Genomic DNA, 24,564 nt, shown 5'->3' with positions numbered 1-24,564 from the left:
CAGTATCTTGCTTTTCAAATTATAGAGTCCTCCTAATATATTTCGATATTTGGTAGGGCTATACTCCACTCAGAGATCTCCCCCTTAATGTTTTGATATTCTTGCATGTTTATTTTTCCAAATGAACTCCAGTATTAACTAGTTTAGTTCTACACCAAAAATCGCTGATATTATTAGGATCTCATTAAATTTATTAACTCAGGAAGAAAGTGACCTCATGAGGTTGAGGTCTTAACCAAAAACAAGGAATGTTTCCCCAATTGTATACTGTGTCTTTAAGAAATGTTTTATAGCTTGCTTTATGTAGATTTTCATTGTTAAAACCAAATTCTTAGGAATTTATTTTTTTTGCTTTATAAAAGCAATTTTCTCTCATTATATTGCGTAACTGGTTACTGAGTACATGAAGATTTATTTTATAACCTTCAATCTTGCTAAATTACTTTGAAATAGTTTTGTCATTGATTTTCCAGGGCTTTCCAGATGAACCATCATGCCATCTGCAAAGGGACTTTTATTTCTTTTCCCATTACTATGCCTACAATTGTTTTCTCTTTCCTAGCTGCACTTTTTCATATCTGCAGTACAATGTTATATACCGGAGACAATGCACATCCTTACTTTGTTTCTGATTTTAGTGTTTATCTTAAGATGCTGGCCTTAGGATTTAGGTCAATGTATGCATATATGTGCATGTGTATTTATGAAAATCATGTTAAGGATCTATCCATTCCCATTTTCTTAAGGGAATAGGTGCTAAATTTTGCCACAGACTTTTTCAGCAACTATAAAGAGAATGATTTTTCTCCTTAAATCCCTTTATACGGTGAATTGTATCAAGTATTCAAAATACTAAATCATCCTTGTATTCCTACTATAAACCTCACTTCATCATGATATATTTTCTTGATGTAGTGTTAAAGACTGCACAATATTTAGGATACTGCATTGATATTCATAAACAGATCTCTAATTTTCATTTTTTGTACCATCTTTAACAGGTTTAGAAATTGCTATTACTCTTGCTTCATAAAAATTGGAAAGTCTGTAAAAAAGAAAATGGAAAGTTTTTCTGCATTTTCTACGTTGTGAAGTAATTGATGTAGTGTTTGGAATGTATGGTTTCTAAAGGTTTTACAGAATTCCTTTGTGAAATCACATAGGTTTGGTGTTTTGTGGGCTAGCTCCTTGATAAATGTTTCTTCCATTAAGTTGAAAATAATTTTTTATAAAATCTCTAGTGAGGTTTTCTTAAACTGTATTTTCCTAAGAATCCATTTCATCTAAGTTTTCAAATTTATTTGCCTAAGTGTATAAAATGGTTGCGTATGATTTTCTCAATTTCTTCTGTATCAAGTTTTTTCCTTTGTCATTTATTTTGTATATTTTGTGCTTTATCTTCCTCCTTGATTAAACTAGCCAGTAGCTTACCAGTTTTGTGGATATCCCCCTAAAGGTCCAGGACTGATTCATCAATTTGGTGTACAGTTTTTCTGTTAACTCATATATTTCTAATTTTATCTTTAGTTTTCTGTGTTGTTGTTTTTTTTTTTTTCCTTTGGTTTACTTTGTTGTTCTTTTTTCATTTCTGAGTTGGGATTTATTAATTAATATTATTACTATTACTTTTACTGTGATAAAGTAACCAGATTAGGTCCAAGTTGGAGTTGTTCAGGCTAAGCCACCTCAGCAAACCAAGAATTTAGTACCGAAGTTTCTATATTCCTCTCTCCCTGAAAAGGCAGGCTTTGGTAACTTATTAGTGAGTACCTGCTCAGCATACAGTGCCTGACCTAGGTCCAAAACTTCCCTTTGCTCCAATAAGAAAAGCAACCCAGCTTTAACCAATTAGCAAATGCCCAGTGTACTTCCTTGTTCCCACTCAACTTGGGTCTATAAAAATATCTGCTAGACTGGATGTTGCACAACTTATTAATGACTGAATAAAGTCAGTAAGATTTTAAAAATTTACTTGAATTTTATTCTTTAACAAACATTTAGGACTATGAATTTCCCTCTGCTCATTATCTTCAATGTATTCCACAGATTCTTACACATAGTATTTTCATTATCATAATTTTTTAGGAACTCTGTAATTTGTTTATATTCCCCCTTTACCCAAGGGTTTTTTTCTTTTAAATGAAGCATCATTTTGAATGTGTATTGAGATGGAGAAGTTATCTGTCACTCTAAAAAGCACCCTCATGTCCTTTCCCATCTTCCTCCTCCCCCAGAAGTTCTAGTACTATGGGTTAATTTGGCATACATTTATTTAAATGGAATAAAAGGCTACAGACATTTTTATATCTAATTTCGCTCATACAGCATAGTATTTTTGAGATTTATCCATATTATTATATGAATGGTTCATTGTTTTTTACTGCTAATATTGCACTTTTTTAAAAATGAAGATTTTATTTATTTCAGAGAGAGTATGTGTGTGCACAAGCAGGGGGAATGGCAGATAGAATGAGAAGCAGAGCAAGGAGCTGAGCAAGGAGCCCAATGTCCCAGGATCCTGACTTCATGACCTGAGCCAAAGCAGACGCTTAACCAACTGAGCCACCCAGGTGTCCCGCTGATAACGCACTTCAGCAATATATTTGTTTATCCATTCTCCATCCGTATTTGACTACTCTGAATAAAGTCACTATGATCATTCTTGTACAAGGCTGGAAATTCTTGTTCAAGGTGGAAATGCCCTTTTGCTTTTTGTTTTCTTCTATGGGACCTACTGATGTTTCCTTAACTATGAAAAGACTTTTGTGAATATTTTGTGTTTAAGAGAGAGTATATTGTATTTAGGATGCTATGATAGATAGACCTGAAGATTTGTCTCATTATGTTTAGATCTTTTTTATCTCTACTTCCTGTCTACTGCACCTATCTTGTGGTGAGCGGGTCAGTGTCCAATTTTTAGTGCTTCTTTTTATTACTGGCATTTCTTTTAGCTTTTGTTTTGTCAAGATTATTGCTGTCACTTAGTGCATATGTATTTTTAAGTGTTAATATCTTTGTTGTAAGTTGTGGGTTTCAGTATTACAAACTATCCTCCTTCGTTGTTTAACGCTTTTGGTTTGGCTTCTACTTTGGTTTCAGCATTGCCAATCCTGCTTTCATATTATTTCTATTTGCTTGGTTGATCTCTGTCCATCTTTCTAACTGTTTTAAGGACCTCTTATATTAAAGTTGGATTCTGATTTTGTTCCTTCTTTTACTTTTATTGAAATGTAACTGACATATAATAATAGTTTATTGGATTTTGATTTTTGAGCCAATCTGAAAATCTTTTTATTGGTGAGAGAATCCTCACTGATGTGACTGGTAGGTTTGATTGCAATTCTGTCATATTATTTTGTTATAATTACTGTGGGCATCATGATTCTCCATGATGGTTTTCTTTGGCCTTTTAAACATTTCAGTGTTTCTAAAGGTTTGTATTTTTTTTTTCTAAAGCTTACCTTTAAATCTTTTATGTTTCCATATATCATTTTCCTTAGCTAATCTTTGCTTTCAGTTTCACATGAGTCCCTTGTGATAACTAAGCTATAATTATTAGTCTTAGTTCTTTTCCTTTCCCCTCCCACATTTTTTAGCTGCCCTTTCTACTTTGTCAGAACCTGTAACATTTATGTACTATTCTACCTATGTCCCTACTCCTAATTTTAACCTTAATTCAAATATACATGCAATCACTATCCACCTTTTTTGCAGAAAATTTCCCATACATCTTTAGATGAAACTTATCCTTCAACAGTTTCCTCAGGAAGGGCTAGTGAGTGCAGTATTCCCTGAATTCTTGGCATGTTTAGAGCTTTTTCTATTGTCTTAACCCTTGAAAAACAGCTGAGCGGATATAAAAAATCTTTGCTTAGCATTTTCTTTCCTTATGCTACTCCACTATTGTCTTGCTTTGTATGTTGCTTTTGAGAAATCGAATACCAGTCCACTTCCCCGGCCCTTTTAATGTACTTCATCTTTCGCCTGGAAGCCTGGAAAATTTTTCTGTATCTTTAAAGTCCTACAGCTTAACTAGAATGTATCCTGTAGTTTACCTTCTGGTATGAACTTCTGATGTAGAGATTCAGATCTTTATTTCCACAAAGTTTTCTTGGATATTATGGCTTTACTCTTCTTCCTTCTTGAGAGGCAACAACTACACATTAGACTTTTTGGACCCATCTTCCACTTAAAATGTCAATTAAAAAATAATCTCATTTTCATTCTCTTGACTGTCTTCCTGCTGCTCTTCCATGTCATTTATTACATTTGCATTTGAATCTGTTTGGTATGAACCTTAAAACTTAGTCTTCAGTTCTGATATGTGTTTTTCTGAGTTTAATATACTCTGATCTTTTCCCTGTTTCTTGCTGTTTCTGTTCTTAGTTTTATATTTCTGACTCAAGGTTTTCTTTTTCCCCCATATCCCCAAACACTGGTTTGAGGACATTTTATTTCATTTTGAGTGTTGTGTCAATTTTCTTCTGCCTTATGTTTTTTGGGTGGGGGAGGGGAAGATTTTCGCCAGTTGAGATGTTCTGATTCACATTTTTTCCTGTAGTAGAAAAAATTCCTATGTATTCTGTCTACGTGTAGTCCATTCATTCCTATTGCCATTCACTTCATGGTCAAGAGTTCCTGGTTCAAGAACACTCCTAAGTTGACTTTCTCTTTCTTTTTCTGAAAGAGTATTAATTTCTCCTCTTCTTTCTCCTCACTGCCATGTGTCCACCCCTTCCCTATAAAGTACTGCTTGTAACTGAAGTTACACTTGCACTGCTAACTTTCAAGCCCCTAGCTGTGGCTAAAGCTGCAAACTACCAAATTTCAAAGCTGTGTTCAATACTTTGGACCTCAGTGGTAGATTCTCTTTTGGACGTGATATTCTGGGCTACATCGAAGTCTTGCATGGCCCTAAATTCTATCAGTGAACCTGCTAAGCCTTCTCTCTCTTCCTCTTTACGTCCACAGGATTGGGCAGAAGTTCTTGGAATCTGATTTATTTCTCTATTTAGAGGGAATCTGAAGGTCTTGGTAACCTGTTTCTTAATAATGCTGAAGGCATGGGTGATGTGTGATGGATATGCGCTCTCTGTTGGCTTTAAAGATTTACAGAAAGGTGGATGGGAAAATTGGATCAGGCTGCTGCCACTGTTCTCCAAACCTGTAAGTCTACACATACATATTTAAGTATTACTACCTTAGAAACATTGGTTTTCCCATTTTCTGAAACACTTTACCTATCATTATCAGATTCACTTTTTATATTACCTAACAGTTTCCTAGAGTAAGTCGTTTTCATTTTCTTCTAATTTGGTTCAGAAACACATTTTGCTCTATGGGAGTTTTTTCATAAATCCCATAATAGTGTCTTACTGGACTATTTTTGCTAGTGATTTGTAAAAGGTCTCTTATGATTAACATAACTAATATTTGTAGTTAATGCTAGGCACATTCTAAGTACTTAATGTATGGTAATGTATTTAAATCCTCACAACTATTTTTACTCCCATTTTATAGATGAGGAAGCAGAGGCTCAAATAGGCTAAGCAACTTGTCCGAGGTCATATAGCTAAAATGAATACTAGCAATATGAGTCAAGAAAATAATCTTAGATCTATGTTTAATTTCAACCTTTCTTTTTTTCCCTCTTAATTATTTTTCTGTCAGCTACCTTCTATAAGCATAGGTAATAAGGATCAAATAAAACTATTTCAAGTAATGTGCCTTTTTGAACACTTTGCTCTTCAAAATAAAAGTGAAAAATCATGTTAGGTGACTATTTAAGATTTTGAGTAGATGATGATGGGATGATTGGAGGAGGAAAAACCTCACCTAATATTTGGGCATGTATGGTATGGGCATATATGGACCACAGAGAAAGTCAAAATACCTAGGATTCATATGCTGAGTGATGTATGCCTAATATTTAGAATTATGGAGATATATTCTAGGTGAAAAAACTGCAAGAATTATAAGTACTTGTTTTATGAGGGCTGTATGGGGAAGAGAAAGAGACTGCTGTAAAGGATCCTGTTTGGGGGGCACTTTTACCATTGTTTAACATTGTACTATCAAGTACATTCATTATTCTTATAAAAATAAAGGTCAATTTCTACAAAGCATAAATTACCTTCTTAAAATTCATTAAGCTGATAAAGATGGAGGGATTGATGATATCAGGCATATCATGTATGATATGTATGTATGATCAAATATAACTGTGAAATAGCCTAGATATTGATAGGAAGGAAAACTTATGCCATCTTTTTGGAATGCAATTTGACATTGTTTGTGAAATCTTTAAAAAAAAAAAAAAAAAAGGAGTATGCCTTTTGACCATGTAATTCCACTTTTTCAAGCCTGCCCTTCAGAAATACTCACAGGACACAAAAATCTATGTGGAAAGATGTTTCTTGAAGCAATAACATAATAGTGAGAAGCTGGAGGCCATCTAACCACCAGTAGGGGAATGAGTAGTAACAGCCAAGATACTGAGGGCAAAAAATAAATCGCAAAATAGAAATGGCATGACTCACTTTTTATTAAAAGAAACAACGTATGCTATATACGCACAGACTAATATATCTATGTTCACATATGCATTTAGGAAGATCCTAGAAGGAACAGCTAAGCTATTAACAAGCTGACAATGGAATAAGAGGATGATTTTAACTTTTCTATGGTTTTCATTTTCTTTTTTTAAACAGCAAATGTGTAATACTTCTATAGTGAAAAAATAAAAAGGTTTTCATAGTGACAAAATGTAAGGAAGAGTCACAGATCATAGTTAAATTTCATTTCCCTACTGTAATTATCACCCTGATGAACCTTCCACCCTATAAAATCTACAAAGGAGTTGAAAGGTAAAACTTTTCTAGGAAAAATTTTACAGAAAATATTTGAGATTCTAAATGCAAGCACAAATAAATATACAACAAAGTAATAAGAGCATAATTTCAACATGAATAAACTCATTATTAAGTTACTCAACCCTCCATTATCCAAACCAATAGGGTTCAGTAGCCCACATAATTTCCCAGGATTTAGTCATGAAGTGTCCTAAATCCTTGAATTTGTGAAGGTTGTATGTGTGAACTCACAAAGTTAAAACTAAGAAATTAAGGGATCTATGACAGCTGGACTCAGTACGAGCTAGAGAGCTATTTAGCTCTTGCTGGTTTTCGTTATTTTACCATCAGGATGAAAAGCAGTCTGGCATGGTGATACAATTCACAGGCCTTAAGAGAAATGCTTTCCTTCTTTCCCAGCTTACTAATAGGAGAATGATAAATGGTGAGGATTTGGGATTACTGGGTTTTTGTTTTCCACAAAACCAATGAGAAAGAATAAATTCATGCCAACGATACAATCAAGAGAAAACCGAAAACAGTAATATACTAAATAACTCCCTTAAAGAAACTGAAAAGTAACCAGGGAATGACAGGAGAGGACAATATTCTACACAACAGTATTCTACAGCTTAAAGCAACAGTGAGCAAAAGGAAGGTTTTCTTGGATATACGAGAAATACACATTTCTGTCTGGGTTCAAGTTCTGGTTCTATCACTTATGACTTTGGATGTAACAATTACTTGGGTATCAGTTTCCCTCTCTTCTAAATAAGGAAAACATCACATACCACAACAGGAATGTCTGATAAAATAACTCACATAAATGGGTTTTCAGTTTTTCAGAAAAAAGCTATGAATCCTTAATTATGAACCTAAAAGCTAATTAAAAAAAGATGACCGCATCAAAATTAAGTCTGAAAAGCAGTAGCCGAGAGGGACTTTAAGATCATCATTAGCTATCTTCTCTAACACAAATAACAGAATTCGTACTAAAGCTGGGGCTGCAGTGCAAATGCAGTCTCAGCAATCAAATGAGTTCATTTGTTAGTATGTGAACACAGCAAAAAATAAGTTAAACAGATTTGATATAACCTAAAAACACTGACCTAAGGTGATGATATTCTCTTGGTGTTTATCTTTTTTTTTTTTTTAATTTTATTTATTTGTCAGAGAGAGAGAGAAGGCAGAGAGGCAGGCAGAGAGAGAGGGGGAAGCAGGCTCCCCGCTGAGCAGAGAGCCCGATGTGGGGCTGGATCCCAAGACCCTGAGATCATGACCTGAGCTGAAGGCAGAGGCTTAACCCACTGAGCCACCCAGGTGTCTCTGGTGTTTATCTTTTGAAAATATATTTGGAGCTGGTCGTGTAAAAGATACATTTTCACTGGATAATAATAACCATGGGGTGTTAATAATGAAAAAATTAAAAATAGGGTTAAACACATATGTGTACAGAAGAAGTCATTTGGTGTCTAAAATAATCTGCCACCAACTAACTAAAGTTTTGAAAATTAAAAGTAAAGCAATGGGCTATATCATCCAATATATATTGAGCAATATAGACAAATCATTATGCTAAGCAATAGAAATACAACAAAGTGTTAGATTTACTATACATGTCCTCGACACAGACTACAAACTATAGCCAAATAGTTGGGGGGAACAAGAAATTACTAAATTAGGGGCACCTGGGTGGTGCAGTGGGTTAGCCCTCTGCCTTCGGCTCGGGTCATGATCTCAGAATCCTGGGAGTGAGCCCCACATCGGGCTCTCTGCTCAGCAGGCAGCCTGCTTCCGGCCCCCTCTCTCTGCTTGCCTCTCTGCCTACTTGTGGTATCTCTCTGTGACAAATGAATACATAAAAAAAAAAAAAAAAAAAAAAAAAAAGACTAAATTAAGTGAGTTACTGTATGGGACCTATTCCATAAGAAGTAGTATCAGGTTAGTAGTGAAAAAGGGAAAAGAAAAAGGGATTTTTGAGAAGACATCTTAATACTTTACAGCAGCTCACACTTTCTTATATGTTGGTTATCACATCTGATTGGCTTACAGAAACCCTGGGAATTGAAGCTCAATCCAGAATTAGGTGAGAAAGATGACGTCTGAAGAGGTTACGAAATTTACTTAAGATGAGAGGTCAGGAGGTGGCAGAGCGAGAGCCTGGCCAGTTTGCCAACTTTGTCCACAGCTTATTTCCACTACATTACATTTTAAGTCATCAATACTGAAGTGAGAACTGGAGTACCTCCCTAAGCAATCTGATAAAAACTGTCAGGCATGCATCTATAGGCCCCACTATAGACCTACTGAATGATAATCACCGGGAGAGAGGTTTTGTATGGTTACAAGAGCCCCAAGAGGTGGTTTTAATGAGTAGTTAAGTTTGGAAAACGCTCTTGTATATCTGCCATGTCCAACATGGCAGACCTATGGCTATTTAAATTTACACCAATTAAATCAAAAGGAAAACCCGGGTCTTTCTGCTGTACTAACTACCGTTTAAGTGTCCAACAGCCATGTATAGCTAGCTAGTGGCTGCCATACTGGATAACACACACCTAAGACATTCCTATCACCATACAAACTTCTATCGGACAATGCTGGTTCTAGACCAGCCCTTCAACTATGAGGATGAGAAAATGAGGCCCAGGATTTCATCTGACAAGTACCGTGAAGCTAGTCAGTGGCAGAACTGGAAAACTATCCTAGTCTGCCAGTATCTCTCTTACTGTATCATTTCATCCCACCTCAATCAGGCTTTTTCATATGGGAATTATTTCCTTTCCACCCCTTCCTGAGGGTTCCAGCAAAGTAAGAAGCAAAAGTCTAAGAGCGTGTGTGTGTGTGTAAATCTTAAAAAAAAAAAAAAAAAAAAAAAAAAAAGAGTCATTAAAAATGATTAAATGTAAACTGGGGTGCCTGGGTGGCTCAGGTCATGATTTCAGGGTCCTGGGATCGAGCCCCACATTGGGCTCTCTGCTCAGCCGGGGGCCTGCTTCCCCTTCTCTTTCTGCCTGCCCCTCTGCCTACTTGTGATCTCTGGCAAATAAATAAATAAAAATCTTAAAAAAAAAAGATTAAATGTAAACAAATCTGCAATTTTTGCATAAAACTAAAGGTAGTGTTGGACAGTTACCGATACCCTAGTGTTAGGAGGCATATTTTATCTTGCTTATTTTAATTCCTTCCTCTTCTACTGACCTCATGTTTTTATCTTTCTCTTGAATCGAAACCCTGAAGTTAATGTTCATTTTAACTGGCTTAACCTTAATATTTAAATGCGAAAAGGTTACATCTTATTCAGCAAACATTTTAAAGATGAAAACTGAAAAAAACCAACCAAAAAATAGTGACGACTAATTTTAGAATGTGGTCACTCAAACCACTGAGCACTCCTGGCTTTCAGTAATCTAGTGGTTTTGTATTTATGACATTAATATGTTGTTTTCATTTGTAACCTACAGCTCTATCCTCTTTTGACTATTATACTTTCAACAATTTGAGGGCCTAGAAGCATCTGTGTAGGAAGGTTTAGACTCTAACCAGGACAACATATAACCAGTCACAAAAATACAACAGTGTCTTCTTTAAAAATAAAACCAGTTGTTCCTGTCTAGTATGATCAGAATGCAAATGTCTCCAAAGTCAGTCAGCTTAAGTCATGACAGTTCATGTTTAAAGTGAGCAGGAAAATAACTTGGAATTCCATGGTAATTTGAACTTTAAAGACAGAATTACACAGCTCTATCAGTTTTTTTTGTATACCTAGTATTCATTTCCATGTTAAATTCTAGTCATTAGATTAAGATGAAACTGACATCAAACTCTATAAAATTAAAAACTGGATTGTTGAAAAACATGGCCCAACATAAGATACTTATGAACAAATACTTATTCAAGACAGTTTTGCTGCAATTTGCAAGGCAGCCAGAAGCCTTAAGATGAGGTTCTATATAAATAGAAGTTACTTGTTATTCAGAGAAAGAGATGGTGCAAAAAAAAAACAAACAAACAAAACACCCCCACCCCCCCCCCCCCCAAAAACAGCTATTTTCTTTCTAAACACTCACTGGTGTTGAGGTAAACAAACAAAAAAAATAAAGTCTAAGTAAGCATGGTAGAGCAGAACAAGAGTCTCAAGTCATGACGGGGGAAAGAGAAAAATGTTTCAGTATTTTAAACAGGGGACTGGTAGCTTTAGGAGGAAATTTATTCTCTGGCTTTTAGACCAAATCATTACTTCTACATCTTATCTGTTACGGCTTGACTCCACTTCACTATATTAGGAAGAGAAAAAAACAAATGCCCTGAAGATTTTATGCCAACAAAACTACTTTTGGAGGCAGCACAGCTCACCAAATGAAGAACATTAGAAAAACCTTAACTGACAACAGCAGAAAGGGAACCATCTCAACGACTGAGTGATAAATGGCATATACTAATGTAAAGAACATGAAAACTATTGCAAACTGTACACAAATAGAAGCGCTACAAAAAATTCAAATCTTATCAAAGAACCACAGAAGTAAGTAATAAAAAAGAAATGAAAGTGCTGTGAAGGAGGGACTTGAGAAGTAAGTCCGGTTTGAAAGGAAGACACAGGTCAAAAGGAAGGGGGAGGGGCGCAGTACTGGCCACCTCTGTACGAAGAGATGCTTCTAACAGCCGCAGTACTACCTCCCAAAGACAATTTTAGATAGCTTTAGGGAAAATTTAGGCACAAACAAATGCACTTTGAGAGAGTAATACAGAGTTGCTGCTGATTTTTTTTTTTTTTTGCCTTCGGACAGATGCACTAGTGAGAGAAAACAGCCATGAAATCCCAGACTGTAATTCCCAAGCTTCCTGTAGAAAAATATCAACCATTCTCAGGCATACAAGCCAGCGCATTTGAAAATGACCCAGCCAAGTTTTCAGCTGGCCCTCACTCTCACTCAAACCCTCCTTCCTCCACTTCCCTGCTGTTCTTTCCTGGCACACAAAATATAGGCCAATGAGCGGTGGGTGGGTGAGGAGGATGTGAGAGAAAATTTGAGAAGTAAAAAAGGGAGCAACTTAACAAGGACATGAATGAGACTAGAGGGTCTAATAAGGGTAGGCAAACAACAATTCAAAAGGAACGGGCTTTCCGGGGCAGCAGAGAGCGTTCAGTGTTGGTAAAGGTTTAAGCAGAGACCAGACTACCTACCACTTGTCAGAGAGGCTGCAGAGGGGACGGCTGCTTTGGGTGACCTCTAATGTCTCTTCCGACTCTGAAATGTTAGGATTCTCATTTCACAAAAGAGAACGCAACGGTCCCGAAAGCCCACCGACCTAGACCCCTTTTAAATAAGCGGCCCAGGTGGCTGCTGCCCAAACACCACTCCCACCTCTCCCTCCCACACGTGCCCACCCCGCCCCCTTTCAATATTTCCACCTCCACGTGCAAAATGCCTCGCGGCACTCACCCCGGAGCCGATAGGCACCTTCCCCCGCAAAGCACCCAAACTAGGCCCCTCTGGGGCAAGGGAGGACTCCACTCTCCCACCTTGGACGGCTAAAAAAGGAAAAGTCTCTAATCCAGCCTCCCTCTCCCCTCCCCACCAACCAGAGCTGAAGGGGGAGGGGGGGGGCGGGACGCAGAGAAAAACTTTCTTCTAAATTTTTTCTCCCAAAGAGTGGAGGGAGTAGAGAACCCCCGCCAAGTCCGGGGCTGAGGGGGTGGGGGGAGGGGAACCCCCCGAATCGTTTAACGGCCGGTAGGGGGAGGGGGACTCTAGAGGTTGAGGGGGCGTGGGATGGAGAAGCAGGCCTGGGAGCGGGGGTCAGGGAGCTGTAGGGGTTGCTGGGGTCGGGGAGCTGCAGGCGTCCCCCCCCACCTGGCACACAAAGCGGCTGCCGCGCTCGGCTCTCACCAGATCCTTTGTGTTTTCCATCAGGGCCTCATGGGTAGGGGTTGTCCGTGCTCCCCGGGCCCGCGGCGCCCCCTCCCCGAGCTGGGGGCAGGCGCCTCTCCCTGGGACTACGGCGACTACAGGGGGGGGCCCCCGCTGTGCCCAGAACTGCGGCGGCTGCGGCAGCCCCCGGATTTCCCCCCCTTTAACTCGGGTGGCCCCAGGATATCAACAACATTAGCATAGCCCTCCCTCCCCAGCGCGCCTGCGCCGTGACCCGCGCCCCGATTGGCCCACTTCCCTACATACCCTCCTCTCTCTCTCCTCCAGCGTGGGACCCTCTGCAGGCTCCGTACTCCAAGGGCCGTACCAAGTCGAGGGGGTGGAAAAGGCAACCGCCGCTCGTGTTAAGTCGAGTGGTTAAAAAGTCAGGAAGAAGAGCAGAAGTTTCCTTCAGTCATCCCAGCTTATACTCTCGCTTTCTTGTGCTCCCTTCAATCAGTTGCAGCTGCGAAGTTGTGTTGGAAAAAATTTTCCACTCCAGTCACGCCGCTTCCCCCTCCACCCGGAAGATCGGTCCTCCCGGAGGAACTCCCCTACGGGGAGGGGTTGCTGAGGGGAGTGGGCGTTACGTAGGGAGAGAGTGTTGGTCACGTGCTAACAGGCCGCGCAGGCTCCTTCCGACCCCACGGGGCCTCAGCGGCCGCGGACGACTAACCGCCTCGGCGCACGCGCAGCGAGGTTCCACGTGAGCGCCTGCGTTTCTTCTCCAACCCAACGATGCCGCCGGAACGTAGAAGCCGAACGAAACCGGACCGGAGACCCGGAGTGAGTCTGGGCCGGAAGAGCCGAACGAAGCCGGGCCGGAGAGCCGGAGCAGGGCCGGGCGGGCCGCCCCGAAAGGCTGCTCCTTCATCCCAGCGGAAACCGCCGGCCCGGCCGAGCGCAGCGGCCGCTGCGATCGCAGTCGCGGCGGAGGAGGAAAGGCGGCTCCGGCAGCGGAACCGCCTGACGCTGGAGGAGGACAAACCGGCCGTGGAACGGTGCCTGGAGGAGCTGGTGTTCGGCGACGTCGAGGACAACGAGGACGCGTTGCTGCGGCGTCTGCAGGGCTCGCGGGTGAGGGAGGCCGCGGCGCGCGGGCTGGGCGCGCTCAGGCGGGGCGCACGGTGGGCGGTGAGCCTCGGGGGGCGGAGCCTGGGCGACCTGCGGCGCCGGGAGCGCTCAGGTCGGCGGGCGCCCGAAAACGCGGGCGCCGACGGGGGCCAGACTGGAAGTTTCCACTGGGCGGAGACCTTGCTTTTCCCCGCCCCCGGGGTGGAGGGTGGAGGGTGGGGGGAGCCCCTGCGTCGGGTATCCAGCAGGCGCTCTACCGGTATGTGTAGCGCAGGGCAGTAGTGAGCGTTTTTTCGCGGCTCAGATCGAAACCCTGTGTTTCTTTCTTTGTGGCCATTCGATCCCCTGCCTCAGTACCTTGTCGGGATTCAGGAGTTACGGAATCAGAATGTGCGTTTTTAACAGCTTCCCAAGTGATGGACTCGCCAGCTTCTGAGAATGATCGTGCATTTGTCTGTTCGCCAGATCATTGTTCGTTTGTTGGGGGCCACATATTTTTTCGAGCAATGAAAACCCTGCTTGCTTTTTATTATCATCCTTTTTTACCTCCTTTGCACATTTTTTTTATTTTTTTAAAGATTTTTATTTATTTATTTGACAGAGAGAGATCACAAGTAGGCAGAGAGGCAGGCAGAGAGAGAGGAAGGGAAGCAGGCTCCCTGCTGAGCAGAGAGCCCCATGCGGGACTCTATCCCAGGACCCTGAGATCATGACCTGAGCTGAAGGCAGCGGCTTAACCCACTGAGCCACCCAGGCGCCCCCTTTGCACATTTTTAAAAGAGATTTTATTTATTTATTTGACAGTGAGAGATCACAAGTAGACAAGAGAGGCAGGCAAAGAGAGAGGGGGAAGCAGGCTCCTGGCTGAGCAGAGAGCCCGATGGGGGCGGGCCCCGGGGTCTGGGGTAACAACCCCCGCCGAAAGGAAAGGGCTTTACCCCTTTGGCCCCCCCGGGCCCCCCCCCCCCCCCCCCCCACCTTGCACATTTTAAGTCACTTTTTAGGAGCTACATTTAATCATCTCTTTTATGCTACACCTGATATTTCTTCCAAGATAGAGAGTTCCAGGCCTTGTTCTAGGCAACAGAGGAGGCACAGCAATGGACAAAACCACAAAAGTCCCTTGCTGTTTTAGACCAGGTGTACTAGTGGCGCAAAAAGAAGATAAAGTAAAATGCAAATATGTCAGAGACATATGCTGAAGAGAAGAAAAAAACATTAGGGAAAGGAAGACGAGTGTGTGTAGAGGCCAGTGAAATTCTACATGGCGTGGCCAAGCAAAGCCTCACCAAGAATACTGTTTGGTGAATGAATACCCACCTCACAAGTGGCCAGTGTCATTTGATTGTCAGTATTGCCTTTGGGTGCTTATGAAGGAATCTGCAGAATTCTCTTTGGCAGATAGAGAACTGTTATTGGAAAACTGCTGGCCTTTGGGACTTTTTATAGTCAAGAACAAAGGAACAGTCTTTGTGAGGTGGGATTTATCAGGCTTTGAAGGATCATAGGCTGGTAACAGAAGAGCGAGAAAATATTTGGACATGTCTGTTAGCGGTTTTTGGGAAAGCTCGAGCTCAACTTCTGGGAGTTTTCTGTGGTGTAGATTTAGATTTAATAGTCTAGGGTAAATTTTCTTAAGGTAGGGGGTCAGGAATGGTTATGAACAATGGAGAAGCAGTATGTCTAAGAATAATGAAATGCCAGTTAGTTATAGTATTCAGTCACATAATTTTTGATGTTAGTCTGCCTCTGGTCCCATGATTTCTGTAGTTCCGGGATTTTTCCAACTCATTTTCCTCTTTTGTCAACTTATCTTTTGTTTTTCTTATCTTACTTGGTCCTTTCTTTTCAGCGTGTCAGCTTTCACTCCTTGACTGTTCATCCTGCCTGCCTATCCAGCATACGGTACCATTTTCTCCGCATTTTCTGTTCTGCTTCCAGCATTTGCCATGGTTTTGGCGATGTTCCTAGGAAGATGTTGCTGTGGCTGAGGTCGAAGAGGTTGCTGCCTGTGTTCTCCTCAAGGATTTTGGTGGATTCCTTTCTCACATTGAGGTCCTTCATCCATTTGCCATGGTTAACATTCTGTCCCATTACTCCATCAGAGGGCTTAAAGAAGCATTCCAACTGTAAGGTGTGTGCGTTTGCTGAAAAACTCAGTGCTTGAGGGCATCTGTCTTCTCTAGATTCAAGTGCAGGAAGACTCAGGTGACTCGGAAGTGGAGAATGAAGCAAAAGATAATTTTCGGTTTCAAAAGAAGCCAGTTTGGGTGGATGAAGAAGATGAAGATGATGAAATGTAAGTTGCCTATTTTTTCTTCCAGAGTCCCTCTGGATATTTAAAATAATATTTTGTAAGTTTTAAAGAAGTTCTCTTTACAAATATATGATTACGTGAAGATTCTAAAAATACTGTAAAGCAGAGAAAGGAAAAGGTCATTCATAAACTCACATCGAGGGAGAACCGCTGTTAGGTGTTGGCATTCTTCTCTCCTGCCCTCTTCTCTCGTGTGCTGTATTGAATGGCAAAGAAAGCATAGTGTTTGGTGTCACATTTGAGTTTGTCTTTTAATGTGGCCGGTTCCTAAGTGATCAAGGGCAAGTTTGTAACCTGCCTTTTCTCTTTCGGACAGAGATAATAATAGTAATATCAGAAGGCTCTTGAGATTAAGTGAAATAATGGATGTGGAGCTCTTAGCACAATGTCTGAAACTGAGAAAAGGCTAGAAAAAAAGCTAACACACTTAATACTGTGGTTTTTGAGAGATGAAAATGTATTGTCTTGCAAGCGTTTATCCCCACTTAAGAATAAAAACGTTTATAAATGATTTTAAACATACCATAGTCTATTATATGAATTAGCTACGATTTATGTAGGTATTGTCAGATAGGTTTTCCTCTTTTTCCCTTTGATAAGTTGATGTTGAGACAAATGTTTTTCTGCAAACCTTTTTCTCCTTTCTAATTGCTTCTGTAAGAAGGATTTTCTGAGGTAGAATTACTTAATCAGAGGGCATGAGCATGTGTCAGAGTCTTGATAAAAACTGCCAGACTGACCAGGAGGTTCTCCCAGTTTACCTTCCCATTGAAAGGTGTCCATTTCACTCCATTCTTAAAAACAATGCTTATCTTTTTTTTAGACTTCGTCGGTTTAATGGGCGGGAAATAACTTCTTTATTTGTGTGATTTTTGTTATTAGTCATTGGTATTTTTTCAGAGCATTCTCTATTACGTGTTTATCTTTTTTCAAAAATTAATGTGTATTTGATATTGTGCACTTCACAGATCTTGACCTATATTTGGTTAAATGTGTTCTCAAATTTTTAAAGGCAACAACTAGTTACGACAAATCTTTTAAGGTCGTTTAAAGCATACCGTTGTTCTGTTTTTAATAGGGTTGACATGATGAGCAATCGGTTCCGGAAAGATATGATGAAAAATGCCAGTGAAAGTAAACTTTCAAAAGACAAGCTTCAAAAGAGACTTAAGGAAGAGTAAGTGTCCTTTTCCTTGTGATTTACCAAGCTTTAACTTACAATGAGTGGTTTATTTGGAGTCTTTGGCTAGAACAGTTCCTTGGGTAGTGAGTTTCCATTTTGAAGTAGTAAGAGCGTTGCTACTGGAAGAAATGGTTTAAGTTTTAGTATTTTGGAAGGAGAGGGAATACAAGTACAAAAGAGATTTTGGGGGGGGGTGCCTGGGTCGCTCCGTCGTTAAGCGTCTGCCTTTGGCTCAGGTCATGATCCCAGGGTTCTGGGATTGAGCCCCGCATCGGGCTCTCTGCTCAGCCGGAAGCCTGCTTCTCCCTCTCCCACAACCCCTGCTTATGTTCCCTTTCTTGCTGTTTCTCTTTCTGTCAAATAAGTAAATAAAATCTTTAAAAAAATTTTTTTTTGGAAAATCTTGTAATCCTACCACCCACATATAATCAGCGATGGTTTTGCTTACTTGCTTGTTTGTTTGTATGTGGTAAACCATCTCTTTCATTACTTTTAGGTTCTTTTAGTTAAGCAGAGTTGGGAAATGTATGTATATTTTAAAATAATGACTTCATCGGGCGCCCAGGTGGCTCAGTTGGTTGAGCTTCTGAGTTAGGCTCAGGTCATCTCAGGGTCCTGGGATTGAGCCCTTCATTGGGCACCAGGCTCAGCAGGGAGCCTGCTTCTCCCTCTCTGGCCACCCACTCCTTTCTCTCTCTCTCTCTCTTAAAATTAACAGATGAATAAACTCTTAAAGCCTTTCTCTCTTTAAAAAAGGTAAGTGAAATAAATAAAATGATGATTTCATTGTGATTCTTCCAATTCAGACTTACCGATCTTCAAAAATATTTTTTCTTTCAATATTTTATTTAAATTCAAGTTAGTAAACGTGTAGTGTAGCATTAGTTTCAGGGGTAGAGTTTAGTGGTTCATCACTTGCACACAACACCCAGTGCTCATTGCGAGTGCTCTCCTTAATGCACATCACCCATTTACCCCATTCCCCGACCACCACCTCTCCAGCAACCCTCAGTTTGTTTTCTATACTTGAGAGTTTCATATGGTTTGCCTTCCTCTGTTTTTTTTTTTTCCCTTAAGATTTTATTTATTTATTTTAGAGCTCAAGTGGGGGAGAGGAGAGGCAGAGGGGAGAGAATCCCGAGTAGAATCTGTGCTGAGTGCAGAGTCTGAGGAGGGGCTCGATCCCAGGATCGATCGATCGATCGATCATGACCTAAGCCAAAACCAAGAGTCAGTCACTCAACCAACTGAGCCACGCAGGCGCCCTTCCCTTTCTGTTTTTAACATACTTTATTTTTCCTTCCCTTCCCCAGTGTTCATTTGTTTTAGTTATTAAATTCCATATGGGGGCGCCTGGGTGGCTCAGTGGGTTAAAGCCTCTGCCTTCGGCTCAGGTCATGATCCCAGGGTTCTGGGATCGAGCCCCACATCGGGCTCTCTGCTCAGCAGGGAGCCTGCTTCCTCCTCTCTCTCTGCCTGCCTCTCTGCCTACTTGCCATCTCTATCTGTCAAATAAATAAATCTTAAAAAAAAAAAAATTCCACATGAGTGAAATCATATGGTATTTGTCTTTCTCTGACTGACTTATTTTGCTTAGCGTCCTACATTTTAGTTCCCATCAAAAATAGAAATTTTAAAAATTTAATTTTACATTATAGTGATTAAGTAACTGGTTTTAATTTTGGAGAATATTTAAGTATTTGAACATTGAGTATTTGAAAACTTGGTACTTTAACCTAACCTCATTTATTTTTCTTCTAAACCTTTATTTAAATTCTAGTTATTTAATACACAGTGTGATATTAGTTTCGGAAACAAAATTTAGTGATTCATCACTTATGTATAACACTCAGCGCTCATCATAACAAGTGCCCTCCTTAATGCCCATCACCCATCTAGAGCATCCCCCACCAGTCTCCCTCCATCAACCCTTAGTTTGTTTCCTATAGGTAAGAATCTCTTACAGTTTGTTTCCTTCTTTCTTTGTCCCCCATCCTGTAAATTCATCTCTCTTATTTCCTAAATTCCACGTATGAGTGAAATGATACGGAATTTGTTTTTCTCTACCGATTTCACTTAGCGTAATGCATTCTACCTCCACGTTCTTGCACATGGTAAGATTTCATTCTTTGATGGCTGAGTAATATTTCTTGTATATGCCTATATACAGCACACCGTCTTTATCTGTTCATCAATTGATGAACACTTGGGCTCTTTCCATAGTTTGGCTATTGTTGATAATGTTGCTGTAAACGTCAGTGTGCATGTACCTCTTCAAATCTGTATTTTTGTATCCTTTGGGTAGTAGTGGTGCAATTGCTTGATCATAGGGTAGCTCTATTTTTAACTTTTTGAGGAACCTCCATACTGTTTTCCAGAGTGGCTGCACCAGTTTGCATTCCCACTAACAGTGCAAGAGGGTTTCCCTTTCTCCGCATCCTTGTCAATGTCTGTTGTTTCCTGTGTTGTTAATTTTAGCCATCTGATGGGTGTGACATGGTATCTCATCATGGTTTTTACTTGTTTTTCCTGATAATGAGTGATGTTGAGCATTTTTTCATTTGTATTGGTTCTGAACTCAGAGTCCTTATATGCTAATTCTTTCATGTCTGTCATTTCTGTGTCTTTCTGTTGACTGATTTTTTGTTCTGGTTGTGGTTCATATTTTTCTGCTTTCCTGCATGTTTAGAAATTTTGATTGGATTTTGGGCAGTGTGAGTGGTAAATTAATCAGTGTCTGGATTTTGATTTTGGCTTTTAATGAGTGTTTAATGAGTGAATGTTGAATGAGTGAGTACTTTTAGTGACTTGTCTAGGCAAGCAGTAGATTGGCTTGGAGATTAGTTTGATCCTTTCAGGATTTGTTTTTAGTTTTGTTGTAGAGTAGCATTTGCTCTAGGCTGGTTTAGCCCCATGTCTAAGATAGACTCTTTTGCCATTTCTTCTGAATGCCCTGCGTTTTTAGTAAGGACCTTCCCATGACTGGTTGAAACTCAAGTGTCTGAACTCTGCTGTTATGCAACTTAAAGCTCCCTGCTAGTTCTTTGCCTGGTCTCATGGAGTTTCATCCTGTGAATGTACAGCTTAGTATTCAGCAAAAATGTCTGTGGACCTCAGTGCAGATTTTTGGAGCTTTTTGTAGTTCCGTGCCCCGCATGGAGCCCAATGTGAGGGCTTGAACTCACGACCCTGAGATCAAGAGCTGAGCTGAGAGATGAAGAGTTGGATGCTTAACCGACTGAGCCTCCTAAGTGCCTGCTTTTTCAAAAAAATTTACTCTTTTTTCTTTCATTTATATTTTAATACGGCGAATCCTTTTTAAAATTTTTAAAATTTTTTTTCTTATTTTTAAGTAGGCTCTATAACTCAGCATGGAGCCCCAATTTGGGGCTTGAACTCAAAAGCGTGAGATCAAGACCTGAGCTGAAATCAAGAGTCAGTCACACAACCAGCTGAACCACCCAGGCACCTGGAGCTGTTTCTTTTTTTCTTCTGTTGTTCAGTGCCCCTCAAATTCCAGTTCTCTCAGCCTCTTTCAAGTCTGACTTTTTCTCACTGGTTCTGTGCCAGGGTCTCAAAAAATTGCCTTTGGGGGGGAATTCCTGGGATGGCAGCACTCACCTTGTTATTTCCTTTCTCTCAGGGATCACAATCTTACGTTTTTTTCCAATTTTTGAAAACAGTTTTATATGTTTTGTCTTGTTTTCTAGTTGTTTATGGCCAGTGGGCTGAGTTTGGTGGTTTTGTCTGCACTTCTGTAATAAAAAATTAGAATGACTCTGCACTTTTCCAGAAACCAGCACTTCAGAATATGCTTCTCATAAAGCTAGCGTTTTCCAGAGTGAAATGCTCCAATTTTATTCAAAGGATATGTGATTGTGTTTTGTATATTCTTACCAGTCTTTCAGATGTGTTTTACTATGTATTCTGTTACTGTAGCATTGGTTTATAACTACATATAGAGTTCTTCACTTAGTTCCAAGATCTGAGATGTGTTGATATGAGCAAATAAGTAGACCTGTAACTAGACAAAAATAATTAACAAATATGTATCCAGGTGTTCTATATCCAAGACTAGTTTATACAGTTACAGGTTCACAAAAGTTTCCCATATTGGCAAGTTGGGACTATTCTTTGTGAGTAGCCTTTCTGTTAAAGTTGATAATTTTTTTTTAAGGATTTTATTTATTTATTTGACAGACAGAGATCACAAGTAGGCAGAGAGGCAGACAGAGAGAGGGGGGAAACAGGCTCCCTGCTGAGTAAAGAGCCCGATGTGGGGCTCGATCCCAGGACTCTGAGACCATGACCTGAGCCAAAGGCAGAGGCTTAACCCACTGAGCCATGCAGGCGCCCCAAGATGATAATTTCTTTGGCAAGATTGTATACATGCTCTCAAGGGTGAGCTAATCTATACCCTTTAAGTCTTTGAAGTTTGGTGAACATTTATTAGTTAACACAAAATTTCATTTTTGTATTTTCGCTTAGATTCCAGCATGCCATGGGGGGAGTACCTGCCTGGGCAGAGACTAGTAAGCGGAAGACATCTTCAGATGGTGAGTACTGATACCTGTTTAAGTTAGTAAACGAATCTCTGTTCCTGTTCTGTTCTATGAGCTTTCTCATGAGGCTCGTTAAAAGGGATGTTTCAAATATGTCCCTCCCTCCCCGCCTTTAAATGTTTGGTTTCAGAGTCTACCAGTTCTCTGAGGGAAGCTCTTTTACAATATGTAAGATTCATTTTGTAGTATGTTTTCTGTTGTATGGGCAATAATGCATGAATTTTATGTTGTTTGGTTCACAATAGAGCTATGTTGCATTATGACATGGGGTTAAAGAAAAGTAACGGTTCTTCATCCAGTGCTCCTTCTGAAGTTATTGTCAGCTAGTACGGCTGTCTACTGGAAAATGGGATATCTCGGGAGCACATGTCCAGTCGGGCCCAGATGATCAGTCACTTTGTAAAAACCTATTCTTTAACTCTAGATTTTAAGTTTGGCTTGTCCCGTAACTCTTCTCTCCTTTTTAGATCCTTCAGTTTGGGTATTATAAATGTGGATAGCTTCCCAAGATCTGATTTGTGTGCTTGCAGTTACACATTTTAGACTTGGAATTGACTTTTGAAATCCTTTAGGGAGTCTGCAGTATATCCTCCCACACGATGCAGGAGGTCTCTTCTTAGCATCCTTGATTTCTCATGAGCCTCTGTTTGATTATCACTACCACCTCTCCCTCCCTTCTTCCCGGCCCTTTGAGTCCAGGCCTCATGGTATTCAAGTACAAGGAGCCCATTTAAAGAACCAGTTGTTTTCTGCAATTCTGTTAGAAAACCCAATCTGTTACTAAGTCAAAATTTACCTTCTGGTTTCCAGCCAGATGCTTTTAGAGGTGGGAGGAATCTTAGTGATACAGCCTGAATTTATCCACTGCAGGAATCTTTTTCTACAGCATCTGTTAGATGGCAATTTAGCCTCTGCTTAAACACATCAAATAATGCTGTTTACTGGACTGGTTTTCCCTCCTCTCTGTTTCTAAAGGACTAATTGTTAGAATTTTTTTCCAGTTTCGAGATTTACCTCCCTACACTCTGTAGTCCTACCGTTTAAAAGTATACAGTTAAAAAAAAATAAAAACAGTGTACAGTTTATTTTACTTCTTGTTTCATGTAAAACTCTGTTGTTGAAGAAATATCTTTCCAGGTTTGTTTTATAACAAGTTTAATGTCCCTGATCCTTTAACCTTTTTTTACATTATATGATTTTAACCTCCTTAGTTACCAGTTTGCCCTCCTCGATGAAGTATAATTTTATTACCCATTTTAGAATGCTGCATTCATAGGCCATTTTATTTTATTTATTTATTTTTAAAGATTTTACTTGTTTGAGAAAGAACATGAGCAGGGGTTGGGGTGACAGAGGGAGAGTAGCAGATTCCCCGCTGAGCAGGGAGCCCAAGACGGGGCTCTGTCTCAGGACACTGGGATCATGACCTGAGCTGAAGGTAGACATTTAACCAACTGAGCTACCCAGGTGCCCCTTCATAGAACGTTTGGATTTATGTAATTAATAGGTAAGGTTATGTTGGCTGTTGAAACAGAAAACCTTCCATGTCCCAGTAGATTAATCCAATAGAAGTTATTTTTTTCATGCATGTAAAAATTGTGGTGAGGAGGGGTTGGTGTGCTTTAGGGACCCAAGAGATTCTGACAGCTTCATGCTGGGTTTTTCAAAGTTTCCCAAGAGGTTGACCTCCAGGTGGCTTATAGGGGAAGAGTGAGTGGCTCACCCAAAAGAGACTTTTATTGGCCTGTCCTGGGAGTGGTACATGGACTTTTGACTTAGATTTTATTGGCCAGAGCTCAGTCACAAGGCCACGTTAACTTCATGGACTCCCAGGAAATGCAGTTTGTCTTTGTATTCGTGAGAAAAAGGAAATGGATTAGGTTACTTATTAGCCAGTCAGCTACCATCAGGATATCCTGGTCTACTACCTAGGACCAGGGAGTGAGGTTCAAAAAGATAAAAGTGACTTGTTCAAGGTGTACTTCTTATTGACACAGTGCTGACCAAACCCTAGCTTTACATGTTATCTTTATTGGTAAAAATTTTGTACAGTATCTTTAAAAGGGAAATATTCCCCACTTTAAACATAATTAGAATACTATCATCATAGGCCTTTGGAAATTAACAGTAATTCCTTAATATGATGGATTCTTTTATTATTGCTATTGTGTTCATTTATCTCCTCCCCCTCACCCCCCAACCTTGGATCCTTCTAGCTTGCTTTGTATTCTGCCTGGTCTTCACAGTGCTTTTGAATCTAGCGTGATGTCTTTTTTAAGTTCTGGAAATTCTAATTGTCTTCAAATACTGTTTCTGTTCAGTCTTCCTTTTCTCCTGGGACACCAATTGGTGTGCGTTGAATGTTTTTATTTATTCTTTAAATGTATTTTGTGTTCTTTTCTGCATTTTCGATCCTTTTTGCTTTCTGTACTATAGGCTGGATGTTTTTTCTGATCCATTTTCCAGACTACTAATTGTCTCTCTAGCTAATTTTTATATGCTGTTAAAAACACCACTGGGGGGGCGCCTGGGTGGCTCAGTGGGTTAAAGCCTCTGCCTTCGGCTCAGGTCATGATCCCAGAGTCCTGGGATCGAGTCCCACATCGGGCTCTCTGCTCAGCAGGGAGCCTGCTTCCTCCTCTCTCTCTCTCTCTCTCTCTCT

General features: G+C 40.2%; 2 protein-coding genes across 6 annotated transcripts in view; one reads left to right on the top strand and one right to left on the bottom strand.

The window, feature by feature from the left end:
• LOC111151608 (mbt domain containing 1) overlaps window positions 1-13,095 on the bottom strand; it is a 68,634-nt gene extending 55,539 nt beyond the window's left edge. For 3 of the 5 annotated variants that reach the window (XM_022509700.1, XM_022509704.1, XM_022509703.1), the window contains exons 1-2: window positions 13,034-13,095; window positions 12,040-12,103 (exon numbers count right to left, since the gene is read on the bottom strand). The gene's annotated coding sequence lies outside the window, so the exon portion shown is untranslated. The other 2 variants (XM_022509701.1, XM_022509702.1) reach the window with 2 other exon arrangements.
• A 400-nt stretch (window positions 13,096-13,495) lies between these two features.
• LOC111151610 (UTP18, small subunit processome component) overlaps window positions 13,496-24,564 on the top strand; it is a 42,957-nt gene continuing 31,888 nt past the window's right edge. The window contains exons 1-4 of the mRNA XM_022509705.1: window positions 13,496-13,843; window positions 16,027-16,139; window positions 17,236-17,334; window positions 21,829-21,896. Of these exons, the coding sequence (XP_022365413.1) occupies window positions 13,505-13,843; window positions 16,027-16,139; window positions 17,236-17,334; window positions 21,829-21,896 (619 nt within the window). The 5' untranslated portion in view covers window positions 13,496-13,504. The remainder of the gene's footprint in view (window positions 13,844-16,026; window positions 16,140-17,235; window positions 17,335-21,828; window positions 21,897-24,564) is intronic.

Source organism: Enhydra lutris, unplaced genomic scaffold, assembly GCF_002288905.1.
Source record: "Enhydra lutris kenyoni isolate GAN:26980312 unplaced genomic scaffold, ASM228890v2 scaffoldscaffold26, whole genome shotgun sequence".
Lineage (NCBI taxonomy): Eukaryota > Metazoa > Chordata > Mammalia > Carnivora > Mustelidae > Enhydra > Enhydra lutris.
Note: the sequence above shows the minus strand (reverse complement) of the source record. Positions and strands in the feature narration are given on the sequence as shown.